Source organism: Protobothrops mucrosquamatus, unplaced genomic scaffold, assembly GCF_001527695.2.
Source record: "Protobothrops mucrosquamatus isolate PMUCROS unplaced genomic scaffold, P.Mucros_1.0 scaffold1524, whole genome shotgun sequence".
Taxonomy (NCBI): domain Eukaryota; kingdom Metazoa; phylum Chordata; class Lepidosauria; order Squamata; family Viperidae; genus Protobothrops; species Protobothrops mucrosquamatus.
The window spans coordinates 95,838-108,053 of record NW_015387696.1 but is presented as its reverse complement, the minus strand read 5'-3'; the positions used below and the strand labels follow the sequence as shown (position 1 = coordinate 108,053).

The 12,216-nt window shown below is 48.7% G+C and overlaps 1 protein-coding gene across 1 annotated transcript in view; it reads right to left on the bottom strand.

Annotated features, from left to right (window-relative positions):
* Window positions 1-2,965: 2,965 nt before the first annotated feature.
* CABCOCO1 (ciliary associated calcium binding coiled-coil 1) overlaps window positions 2,966-12,216 on the bottom strand; it is a 47,211-nt gene continuing 37,960 nt past the window's right edge. Inside the window, exons 7-9 of the mRNA XM_029285334.1 lie at window positions 11,718-11,849; window positions 7,435-7,533; window positions 2,966-3,115 (exon numbers count right to left, since the gene is read on the bottom strand). Of these exons, the coding sequence (XP_029141167.1) occupies window positions 7,459-7,533; window positions 11,718-11,849 (207 nt within the window). The 3' untranslated portion in view covers window positions 2,966-3,115; window positions 7,435-7,458. The remainder of the gene's footprint in view (window positions 3,116-7,434; window positions 7,534-11,717; window positions 11,850-12,216) is intronic.

Sequence of the window (12,216 nt, the reverse complement as noted above, 5' to 3'; positions counted from 1 at the left end):
TGCCCGTTGCTGGTTGGCTAACTAGCAACAGGGTCTTGCCAGCCAATGGAATTGTGTGATTACAAGCCAGGGGAATCCCATAAAAGAGGGCTCCCCTGGCCCAGAGAGCCAGTCCGGATTTACTTTATGCCTTGCCAATAAACCAAGAGCTGACTGTCACTCGACTCGTGTCTTACTGCCTGCGCGATCTAACAGTTATTAGTTGCGAAGTCGTGTCCGACCCATCGCGACCCCATGGACCACATTCCTTCAGGCCTTCCTGTCCTCTACCATCTTCGGGAGTCCATTTAAGCTCCTGAAGTTGAAACTCAAGTCCTCTGGCCACCTAATGAGAAGGAAGGAGTCACTGGAGAGGGGCCTAATGCTGGGAAAGATGGAGGGCAAGAGAAGAAGGGGACGACAGAGAATGAGGTGGCTGGATGGAGTCACTGAAGTAGGAGGCGTGAGCTTCAATGGACTCCGGAAGATGGTAGAGGACAGGAAGGCCTGGAGGAACGTTGTCCATGGGGTCGCGATGGGTCGGACACGACTTCACAACTAACAACAACAACAACAGACCCCTTTCTCCACGACTGTAAGACTTGGCGGCAAACTTTAAGCAAAGCTTTTTAAAAATTCAGGTGTTCAGAGTCAAGTGGGCACCTCCAACGCATGCCCATTGGCACCCTCAAAGCAACCCTTGATATTTGACAGGGCAGGATTTTCTTTTGAGGAAGCCAGGCTAATATCCTTTCCCCTTGATCACCATTTCTATCCATCTGCCTAGAACAGGCATTCAGCTGACCAGCCCATCGTTTTCTGCCTCTCCCTTGGGTTTCTTTTAAAAAAACAACAGTTCAGCTGAACTGTCAAAACGGCAGCGGGTGCGAGGAGGTATTGCAAACAACCCTGCTTGGATTGGATTACATGGAGGAATGTTCTGCCTGGTATTTGGTCCATGAGAGAGAGAGAGAGAGAGAGAGAGAGAGAGAGAGAGAGACCCTCCCTCGGGCAGACAACTGCCAAATTCCCCAACACCCTCGTGCAAATTAGTTTATTATGGCGAGGGGGGAAAAGGGGGTCAAGGAAGCTTGGGAAAAATGGTTAGTGTGATCCAACCTCATGTGTCTGGCAGCAGAAGGAATTGAAAGCATTTCCCTGGAACACCATCAAGGGACCAAATTATTCTCTATAAGTAGCCCGCTAATGCTTGACTTTAAATATTACGCTCTAGAGGGGAAGATCACCAATCTAACCATAACACAGAATGAAACGTTTGGAGCTGATATCTAACAGCCAGAACAAAAGAGAGGATTACAAGGCAGGATGGAAACATTTGGGTATAACTACAAACACAGATGAGCCTTTTGGAAGTATAAAATAAAATAAAAGATTCTTGTCGTGTAGTAGTTACTGTATATCAGCCCATGACTGCTCTTGAGAAGGCCAGATCCTGAAGTTGAAACTCAAGTCCTTTGGCCACCTAATGAGAAGGAAGGACTCCCTGGAGAAGAGCCTAATGCTGGGAAAGATGGAGGGCAATAGAAGAAGGGGACGACAGAGAATGAGGTGGCTGGATGGAGTCACTGAAGCAGTAGGCGTGAGCTTAAATAGACTCCAGAAGATGGCAGAGGACAGGAAGGCCTGGAGGAATGTTGTCCATGGGGTTGTGGTGGGTCGGACACGACTTCGCAACTAGCAACAACAACAAATCTAGGTAAAGAGCTCAATCAATGAGAATCACAATTGCTAAACAGGGCCTCCACCTATAAATTCAACACACCTCTCAATAATCTCTTTGTGAGGACTCAGAATTCAGCTCCCCGCTTGCTCGTGGAGACAATTGGCCAGGATGTCCTTTGGCCTGCCCCAGAAAATTAATTTTTATATTCCCAGGGTTGCAATGTAAGAGAAGCATTATAAATTACTCAGGCAACGTAAAAAGTTACATGAGAAATGAATATGCATGGACACACGGACTTTAAAAAAATGTGCACACAACTGAAACTCTTGTAAGAGTTTCACGGGGATGGGGATGGACCTGATCTTCAGCGCACCAGGTTCTTGGGGAAATGATCCCCAAATGGGGTGGGGTTGCCACAATGGAAGCCTCGCAAGATACCCTTAGGATGAAGAAGACCAGCGTGTGGGTCTTCAGTGGGAGCTGAAGGCCAGCTGGGAGTAGAACTTGAGTGTCTCGGGACTTCCAGCTATATGGCCCAACTCCATTCACCCTTATGCAGCTTGATTATATTACAAGAGAAACACAAACAACTCTGCAATGTTGTCCATCTCTTTCTTCCTGAACCCACAATAATGTCTTAATTGCTCTAGAACACGGGTGTCAAGCTCAATTTCATTGAGGGCTGCATCAGCATTGCAGTTGCCCTCGGGGGGCCGGGGGTGTGTGGCCAGGGTGAGTGCAGCCTACTGAGTGGGCATGGATGGAGTGGGTGTGGCCTACTGGGTGGGTGTGGCCAGCTCTACATCGTTTGCATCAAGGGTGCTTGTGGGGGCCTGGGCAAGAGTGGGACAGATCTGAGGGTCTCTGGCAGAAGGGGGTGGGACCGGGGCAAGTGCCAAGGCATGGTCCACTGGAGGAGCCTCACTGTTCCTCTCAGGCCATGCGTGGGGGGCTGGATGGTGGCATGGGCTGCCCGAAGCCCTGGGCAGCAGAGGTCAAACGCCAAGATGGCCTTGTGGAGCAAAGACTGAATGCGTTTCAGCATAGATGGCCACCACAAAATTGTACATTGGCTCCTGGGTGGCCTGGGCCAGGGCCAAGGCAGCGGGGGCCGTTCTCTCACTGTTTCCAGGATGGCTTCACGGGCCGCATCCGGCCCCCGGGCCTTGTGTTTGACATGTCTGCTCTAGAAGAAGCTGAGGCAGGCAAGAGAGAAGCAAGTCAAGGAACCACAGCGAAAGAGGTGAGATTCGTGGCTTCCAACTTTGTAGTATTTCGGGAGCCCAAGTGAGCAACACGTTCTTTATTGTATTTAGTCAAATGACAAAATGGGGCAAGGGAAAAAAAAAAGCAGGGTTGTTACTTGCTTGGAAAAGTTTCTTCTCTTCTGTTGACTTGCAGAGCGATGAACAGGAGGCCTTGATCAATTTCCCTTATTTGCACGTGCTTTCCCTAGGAAAGAAATAGAAGAAATGGTGAGAAAAACATCCTGGGGGTTTTGCAAGCACAGAACATGTGGTTGGGGCAGGTTGGAGGGGCTCTGGAATCAAATTGGACACGCTGAAAAGTGTCCTATAATCGGTCAATCTCTGCAGTTAGACAGGTTCTTGAGACCTTCAGCAAGGCAGACATCAGAAAAAGCTTTGCCCCAGCCAAGTTCCAGGTCAGCCAACACAGTGCTAGGCGGCATTAACAGAGGGATAGAATCAAGATCACGTGAAGTGTTAATACCACTTTACAATGCCTTGGTAAGGCCACACTTGGAATACCGCATCCAGTTTTGGTCACTACGATGTAAAAAAGATGTTGAGACTCTAGAAAGAGTACAGAGAAGAGCAACAAAGATGGTCAGGGGACTGGGGGCTAAAACATATAAGGAACAGTTGCTGGAATTGGGAATGTCTAGTTTAATGAAGAGAAGGACGAGGGGGGACATGATAGCAGTGTTCCAATATCTCAGGGGCTGCCCCAAAGAAGAGGGAGTCAAGCTATTCTCCAAAGCGCCTGAAGGCAGGACGAGAAGCAACAGGTGGAAACTAATCAAGGAGAAAAGCAAGCTGGAATTAAGGAGAAACTTCCTGACAGTGAGAACAATTAACCAGTGGAACAACCTGCCTCCAGAAGCGGTGAATGCTCCAACACTGGAAGTTTTTAAGAAGAAACTGGACAGCCATTTGTCTGAAATGGTATATAGGGTTTCCTGCCTGAGCAGGGGGTTGGACTCGGTGACCTCCAAGGTCCCTTCCAACTTTATTATTATTATTATTATTATTATTATTATTATTATTATTATTATTATTATTATTATTATTATTATTATTATTATTATTATTATTACTACTACTACTACTACTACTATTACTATTACTACTACTACTACTATTATTACTATTATTATTATTATTATTATTATTATTATTATTATTATTATTATTATTATTATTATTATTATTATATCACTCAGAGAAGCTCAAAGCATTTTCTGAGCATCTGAGATTTTGCTGAGACAATCAGCAAAATTGAGGAACATTTAAACAAAAGGATTATTGATTAGACATGCTAATGTAAGATAGATTGACAGAGCCTGATGGTCAGTAGGCCTCTTCATTGTGCTTTACACGACCATTTTATTTTCCTGAACTAACAAAAGGTGCTGCGTATTATTTTTAAATTATTCTAGCTGCTTTGAAAATTTCCTCTTCATCATCCAATTTATTCAAACCACCGTTTTCATCCACGCCATTGTTTTTGAGGCTCAAATACAGACAACTCAGACCCTACCCAGAACAGTCTAAGCTCCCCCCAGTTCCAGGAAGAGCATTGTGATGAGAAGCGTGGATGCGCTTGGGAAGGAGGAAAAGAAATATCCAAATGATTTGGATATTATGGAATTTCTTTATGAAGACTTATTCCGCAAATACTGTGCCAAACCAGATTTTTTCCCCTCCTTTGGCCCTGCATTTTATTTCTGTTTCGTAAATAAAGAACATTGCATGTGTCTTCTCCTTGGTTTGATGAGCAACAGCGTCCATCAGCAACAGAATTGCTTTTATTTGTTGCCATGTTTACTTTCATCTGGATGCTCTCCAGAGCGCTGTCCAATTAATTCTGTGCAAGAATGGACACTTTCAAAGTATAGGATGGTTCCTCCTCCTCCTCCTCCTCCTCCTCCATTTGGATTACTACACCAAACACGGAAGACTATGAAATTTATGAGCCAATGTACTTTCATTAGATTTTTCACTGACCGGTTTAACAGGGCTCCCACTGTACTTCCTTCTATACCTCACCCCTCCACCCCAAAGAATTTGGTCAAAGGCCACCATTTGCCAAACCCATTTTCCTTCTCTTTGTGAAGTAGAACCCATCTCAGGCTAGTTTTCGATCCACCAAATAAGTCACATGACCGCTGAAGTAAAGACAAGGATAGAGAAAGCTCGAACAGCATTCTTCAGAATGAAAAAGATCTTCTGCAGTCACGACATAAGCCTAAGATTGAAAACCAGGCTTGTCAGATGTTATATTTTTTCTATCCTGCTCTATGGAGTAGAGAGTTGGTCCCTGACAGAAGGCCACTTGAAGAGACTAGAAGCCTTTGAAATGTGGATTTATAGGCGGCTGTTACGTATAAGCTGGGTTGACAAGATCAGAAATGAGGAGGTGATAAGCCGCCTGGGAAAGCCCAGGGAAATCATCAAAACGATTAAAAAACGAAAATTAGAATATTTCGGACATGTGATGCGACACCAAGAAAAATACTCCATTGAATCCTCCAGGGAAAGATTGAAGGCAAACGAGGTCCAGGCAGAAGAAGAACATCGTGGCTTCCAAATCTAAGGGACTGGTTTGGACAAAACTCAGCAGCACTTTTTTGTGCGGCCGCTGATAAAAACAGGATCGCCAACATGATCGCCATCGTCCGATAACGGATATGGCACAAGAAGAAGAAGAACTCACGGAAACTCAGTCTCCATGAGGGGGAGCATTCTGATCATTCAGCATGGGAACAAGCAGAGTCCCCGATGCCCTGATCCCCAGACAATGTCTCCTGTTCCTCTCTCCATGCAGGGGTTCAGGCAGGTTTGGGTAGCTTGAGATGAGCAGAAGAATTCACAGAAAGGAGATAAACCTTTAACAACCGTTTGCTTACTGTCCCTACAATATAGAAACTCACACCTGAGTCCTTCAACATCTCCCACCAACCTACATGGAAGGAGAAGCTTCACAGATCTTGTTCTGTATCCAGCAAGGAGGCTGTTGCTGGATATTACTTGATACAGGCAGATGAACTCCACAGAAAGGCTTCATGCAGAATCAGGCATTCTCCAAACATTAACTTACAGTTACTGCAGAGATTCTTCTGAAACACAGGTCATAATCTGGACCCAACACGTAGGTTAAAAAAAGCAAACAGATCTCGTGGCTGAAATTCATAAAGACCTCGCTGGCTGGCACGTAGCCAGGAAATCCGGTACCTAATCAGAAGTCCCTCCCAATGACCAGTCCGATCACAGATATGACAGACTTGAACACTGGGCACTATATCTAACAAAATGAAATTCAATGGTGGAAAAAGCAAGGTTCTACATTTAGGCAAGAAAAACCAAATGCACAGGTATAGTATAGGGGGTACCTTGCTCAATAGTAGCAACTGTGAGAGGGACCTCGGAGTCCTAGTGGACAATCACTTAAATAGGAGCCAGCCGTGTGCTGCAGCTGCCAAAAAAGCCAACACAATGCTGGGCTGCATTAACAGAGGGATAGAATCAAGATCACGTGAAGTCTTAATACACACTTTACAAGGCCTTGGTAAGGCCACACTTGGAATACGGCATCCAGTTTTGGTTACCACGATGTAAAAAAGATGTTGAGACTCTAGAAAGTGTACAGAGAAGAGCAACAAAGATGATTAGGGGACTGGAGGCTAAACCATATAAGGAACGGTTGCTGGAATTGGGTATGTCTAGTTTAATGAAGAGAAGGACGAGGGGGGACATGATAGCAGCCTTCCAATATCTCCGGGGCTGCCCCAAAGAAGAGGGAGTCCAGCTATTCTCCAAAGCGCCTGAAGGCAGGACAAGAAGCAACGGGTGAAAGCTAACCAAAGAGAGAAGCAACCTAGAACTAAGGAGAAACTTCCTGACAGTTAGAACAATTAACCAGTGGAACAACCTGCCTCCAGAAGCGGTGAATGCTCCAACACTGAAAGTATTTAAGAAGAGACTGGACAGCCATTTGTCCGAAATGGTGTAGGGTTTCCTGCCTGAGCAGTGGGTTGGACTAGATGACCTCCAAGGTTCCTTCCAACTTTATTATTATTATTATGACCAGGTAACTTAAACTACATTACCCAGAAGGCTATCCCTTAAGGGGACAGTTCTTAATTCCTAAGATAGCTATATACTCTGACCAGCACAGATCTGATATAGATTAGCTTAGAAAAGAGGTATGAAAATTAGGGATTGTTTTAAAGGAGTGCTCACGGCTCTCCTAGCTTTCAAGATCTTGCTATCCGGTCCAGCTCTAGAGAGAGAAAAATGGATCGATTCCCAGTTGTGTGTGTGGGGGTGTCCTGCCTAAATTATGCTTCCCTTCAGTGGTGGGATTCAAATATGCGAACAACCGGTTCTCTGCGTGGATGCCGCTTCCGGAAGTCTGTTCTGGGCCTGGCCCACAAATAATTAGCTCCCGATTCTGCCGAAGTGGTGCAAATCCCACCACTGCTTCCTTTACCGACAAAACCCAAAGGATTGCTCTGCGTAAAATCCTACCTTCGGTCCGCTGTTCTGATGGCTTCAGGCTTTCTTCAGCTTCTCTATTCTTGCTGAATAAGTGTCTTCTTGAAGTTGGAGCTTCTCGTAGATCTCAGACTACGAAGAAGAGGGTTTATCAATTCTGTAATCTTCGGTCTCTTTTATCTCGCTCGCGTTACATCCAAAACATACTACCGACTGTATGGTGTTTAGCTGGCCTTGGTTAGCCCACAGGTTGCTCTCCCTCTTTGGAAGAAGGGCAAGGCTATAAAAAACCCTGCAGCTTCAGTGGGGCAGGACAGTCCCCCCCCCCATCAACTCTCTTCTTCTGCGGCCATCCAAGCTCTTTTTGCCCCAACTCTGAGTAGGCTCAGCTCTCTTTCAACTGCAGGAGCGCAAATGCCTCCCGGCTTCCCGGTGTTTCAACAACTCAACCTGTGCTTGCAGAACATGGGTCATCTTCCTGGGAGGGTGTGTATGTGTGTGTGTGTGAGGCAGATGGCCTGACCTCCCTGAAATGGAGATTGTACAGATATGTTGGATAACATTCCTGTCTTCCTTGCCCAGCACACAGTTGCCAGAGCCTCGCTCCAATAGATCTGAAGTCATCAAGCTGGGAAGGCTGATATTGTTCAATATATTACAGCAGGGGTGTCAAACTCAATTTCATTGAGGGCCATATCAGCATTGTGGTTGCCCTCGGGGGGGGGTGTGTGGGTGTGTGTAGCCAGGGTGGGTGCGGCCTACTGGGTGGGCGTGGACGGAGTGGGTGTGGCCTATTGGGTGGGCATGGCCAGCTCTACATTGTTCGCGTCAAGGGTGCCTGTGGGGGCCTGGGCAGGAGTGGGACAGATCTGAGGGTCTCTGGCAGAAGGGGGTGGGACCAGGGCAAGGGCCAAGGCATGGTCCATTTCTTCATTCCTCACAAAGGGTGACACCTCCCCAGCATGCACCCAGGGGGTGGGACCGACACGGCAGGGGCTGGTTCCTCGCTGTTTCTAGACGGCCTTGTGGAGCTAAGACTGAATGTGTTTCAGCATAGATGGCCACCACAAAAATTGTACATTGGCTCCCGGACGGCCTGGGCAAGGGTCAAGGCAGTGGGGGCCGTTCCTTCACTATTTCCAGGATGGCTTCGCGGGCTACATGAAACCACTTCGTGGGCCACATCCGGCTCCCGGGCCTTGTGTTTGACATGTCTGTACTACAGGCTAACTGTGTTCTCTTTCCTTTGCTGTGGAGTTTCGTTTTGTGGAGGGGAAAAAAAAAACTATGGCCTTCTGAAGACCCAGCTGGAAACTCCAGGGGAAAAAAAGCGAGTTAAGTGCTGGTCTCTTTTAACTAAAGCTTCATTGCTAGTAAACATCCTAGAAAGAAGGATCAGAATGCAAAATTTCGCTGCGACGTTCACAGAGGGGTCAACCAAGCTAACAGGCTGGGTTGCCCCGAGCTCCGTAGCCTAGGGCTGCGCAGGCAGAGAAGGGCATCTGGGGTGGGGAGAAGGTGGCTTCTGGCCTCAGGAAAGGGGGGGCTCTCCAATTCCCCACTTGCAAACTATCTAGACACCTGGCTGCCCTCCGGAATCCATCCGTCCCTGCCAGGAGTTACACAGCTGCCTAATTCAAAGGCGGAGGAAAACTGCAAAAAGCACGCCCATTAAGGAAAAACGATGAACAACTTCACGTTTCCTTCGGAGGAATGTGCCCAAGCCCACAAATTGTCCTGTAAGCTTCGCAAATGTTCTTGAACTTCTGCGCGGGAATAGGCTAAACCAGTGATGGCGAACCTTTTAGAGACCGAGTGCCTAAACTGCAACCCAAAACCCACTTATTTATCGCCGGGTGCCAGGTGGGCGTGGCCCACTGGGCGGGCATGGCTGTGGTGCTCATGGCAGATTGGGTGGGTATGGCCAAGGTGGGCATGATCACCTCGATGTTGCTCGTGGGGAGGAACGCCTGTGGGGGCCAGGCAGGGTTGAGGGAGATCCAGGGGGTCTCTGGCAGGTGGGGCGGTGGACAGGAGGCTCATCCTGCAGGGTGAGGCGAGCCAAGGTGAGGTAGGGCGGGGGTGCCATTGTCACAGGGCAAGGAGAGGCAGGGGCCGGGGCGGCTGCTGCCTGACACCATTGGCCCCTGCACACCGAGGCCAGCGAGCGCATGGGTGCTGGGATGCATCCGGCCATGTGGGACCTCAGCGAGTTAGCGGGTGGCTGGTTGAAGAGGGACGGTTGCCATCTCTGGGGCATGGCTCGCGTGCCCACAGAGAGGGCTCTGAGTGCCACCTCTGGCACCCGTGCCATAGGTTCGCCACCACTGGGCTAAACGGAATTTACAAATGGGAAATATGAGAAACTGCAAGAGAAGGCCTCTGCCCGTCCATCGTGGCAGGTTAACAAAGAGGAAGGCGACCCTTGCGCGGAACGTAAACTTTCCCAGGATTCTTTAGTGCCCCCCCCCTATTTAAATACTCTTAAACATTTCACCTCTCCCGAGTGGGAAAGGCTTTTCGGCACTCAGCTTTTCTTGTTTCATCTTTCTTCTCATATTTTTTTTTATTGTTCAACAGCTCAATTTGCAATAAAAGGCACAGTAAAAAAAAAAAAAAAGGGGGAACTAAACTGGCATTCCTTCCCGGCCGGAAGTGGTATTTTCACGGGGTTGTTACCAGGTCATTCCACATGGATTTCCAGATATCCATTGCCGCTCTGTGGCAATGGACCTAGGTATTTGCAAGACCGCCTCCTACCAAACACCTCCCTTCAGCCAGTCCGCTCCCACAGAGAGGGCCTCCTTAGAGTGCCGTCGGCCAGACAATGCCGGCTGGCGACCCCCAGGGGGAGAGCCTTCTCTGTGGCAGCTCCTGCCCTCTGGAATGACCTACCCCCCGACCTACGTACAGTTGCGGACCTGCGCCTTTTTCGCCGAGCCCTGAAGGCCCATCTATTCCGTGCGGCCGGCCTGGCGTAGCTTGATTATGTTTTAGTGGGGGTTTTGTATGGGGTACTTTTAGAGCAGGCCTGTTATTTAATTTGATTTTAGAACAGAAACTTGTGTATATTTATTGTGGTTTTATTATCGCCTGTTCACCGCCCTGAGTCCCGTAAGGGAGATAGGGCGGTATATAAATTCAATAAATAAATAAATAAATAAATAAATCCACAAGAGGTATATCAGAACAGCAAAAAATCTGCAAAGATGAAACGTTAATTGAACGGAAATGATCTTCGCTCCGACCGCTGACTGGTGGGGAGTCCCTAGGCAAGGACCCTGGCTTCAGAGGCACTGCACATGGAGCGGGAAGGCAGGGGAGACCCTCTGCTTTACCCCAATTTCTGTGCTTTCCCATTGGGGCCGTCCCCTCTGCTGGCTCACAGGAAGGAATAATCCGCAAAAGGCTCATTTGCTGCCTCGACTGCATACGAAACTGCACCGGAGAGGGCTTCCATGCTGATGCCGTTTCACAGGCATTTCCCCATATGGTCTGGGGGCAGGGGTAGGCAACCTTGGCTCTTTTAGGACTCGTGGACTTCAACTCCCAGAATTCCTGAGCCAGCCATGCTGAGGGGAAAGGGAGAGGTTTCCAAGCTGAGCCATGCTGGCTCAGGGATTCTGGGAGTTGAAGTCCACGCGTCATGAAGAGGCCAAAGGGGCCTACCCCTGGCATTAGGTGGAACCAACAGGCCCAAAATCCCTAGGGTGCTTCTGTGGCTAATGAGGGGGGGGTGTCTTTTCACTCCGCCCCAGACCTTGCTTATTAGGAAATCCCAGGGCTGTGGAATAGATGGTGTGTATATGGGGAGGAGGGAGAGAAAACATTTTGAGGAAAGCAACAGAAAGTAGCTACAGTAGACTTGCCTGGAAGCAGCCAGGTAGAAATACCCCAATAGGTAGGAGTAGAGATCGCATTGTATTCAGACAGTGGGGAGGGGGATGATGGGGACTGTAGTCTGACCCACCTGGAGAGGATTGGTCTACACCAGGGGTAGGCCACATTGGCTCTTTTATGAGACGTGGACTTCAACTCCCAGAATTCCTGAGCCAGCCATGCTGAGGGGAAAGAGAGAGGTTTCCAAGCTGAGCCATGCTGGCTCAGGAATTCTGGGAGTTGAAGTCCATGAGTCATAAAAGAGCCAAGGTTGCCTACCCCTGGTCTGGGGTAACGAAACTCATGTTTGGGACGAGCAGCACACCAGCCTCTGTTGTGGTCGGCCACGTTCAGTTCGTCCTAGCAAAGGGATCCATCCCATTGTGGGGCACAGCATGAAAGCAGAACGAAGTCAAGCTGCTTCTTTGTAACCCTACCTGGATGTTGGTGATGAGGTCGTTGGTGAGCTGGCCCAGGACCGAGCGAATGTCCTCCATGGTGTAGCCCATCAAAGGATCCACGGTCACTTGTTCTTCAGCTGGCTCTTCTGCAGGAATGCCTTCTGGTTCCTAAGAGAGGGCAGGCAAATGCTCGCCGAGCGAGCCGTCTCGTCACAAGGGTGAATGGCCGGCTAGAGCAGATGGAGCCACTCGTGTCCCCCCCTCCCCCAGCCACGGAAAGGGGAAGCTGAAGACCCCCAACTTTTCCCTGCCGAGATGCTCAGCCTTCTTTAGCGGGACAAGAGGGAATGCCTGATAGGGTTCCTTGCTGTCACTCATGGTAGGAAACCCTCTCAAATTCCTTGCCTTAGTCCAGTCTTTGGCAGAAGCAGGAAAGATGAGGGCTCTGTGTGTGTGTGTGAGAGAGAGAGAGAGAGGGAGAGAGGGAGAGGGGGAGAGGGGGAGAGAGAGAGGGAGGGAGGGAGAGAGAGAGAGG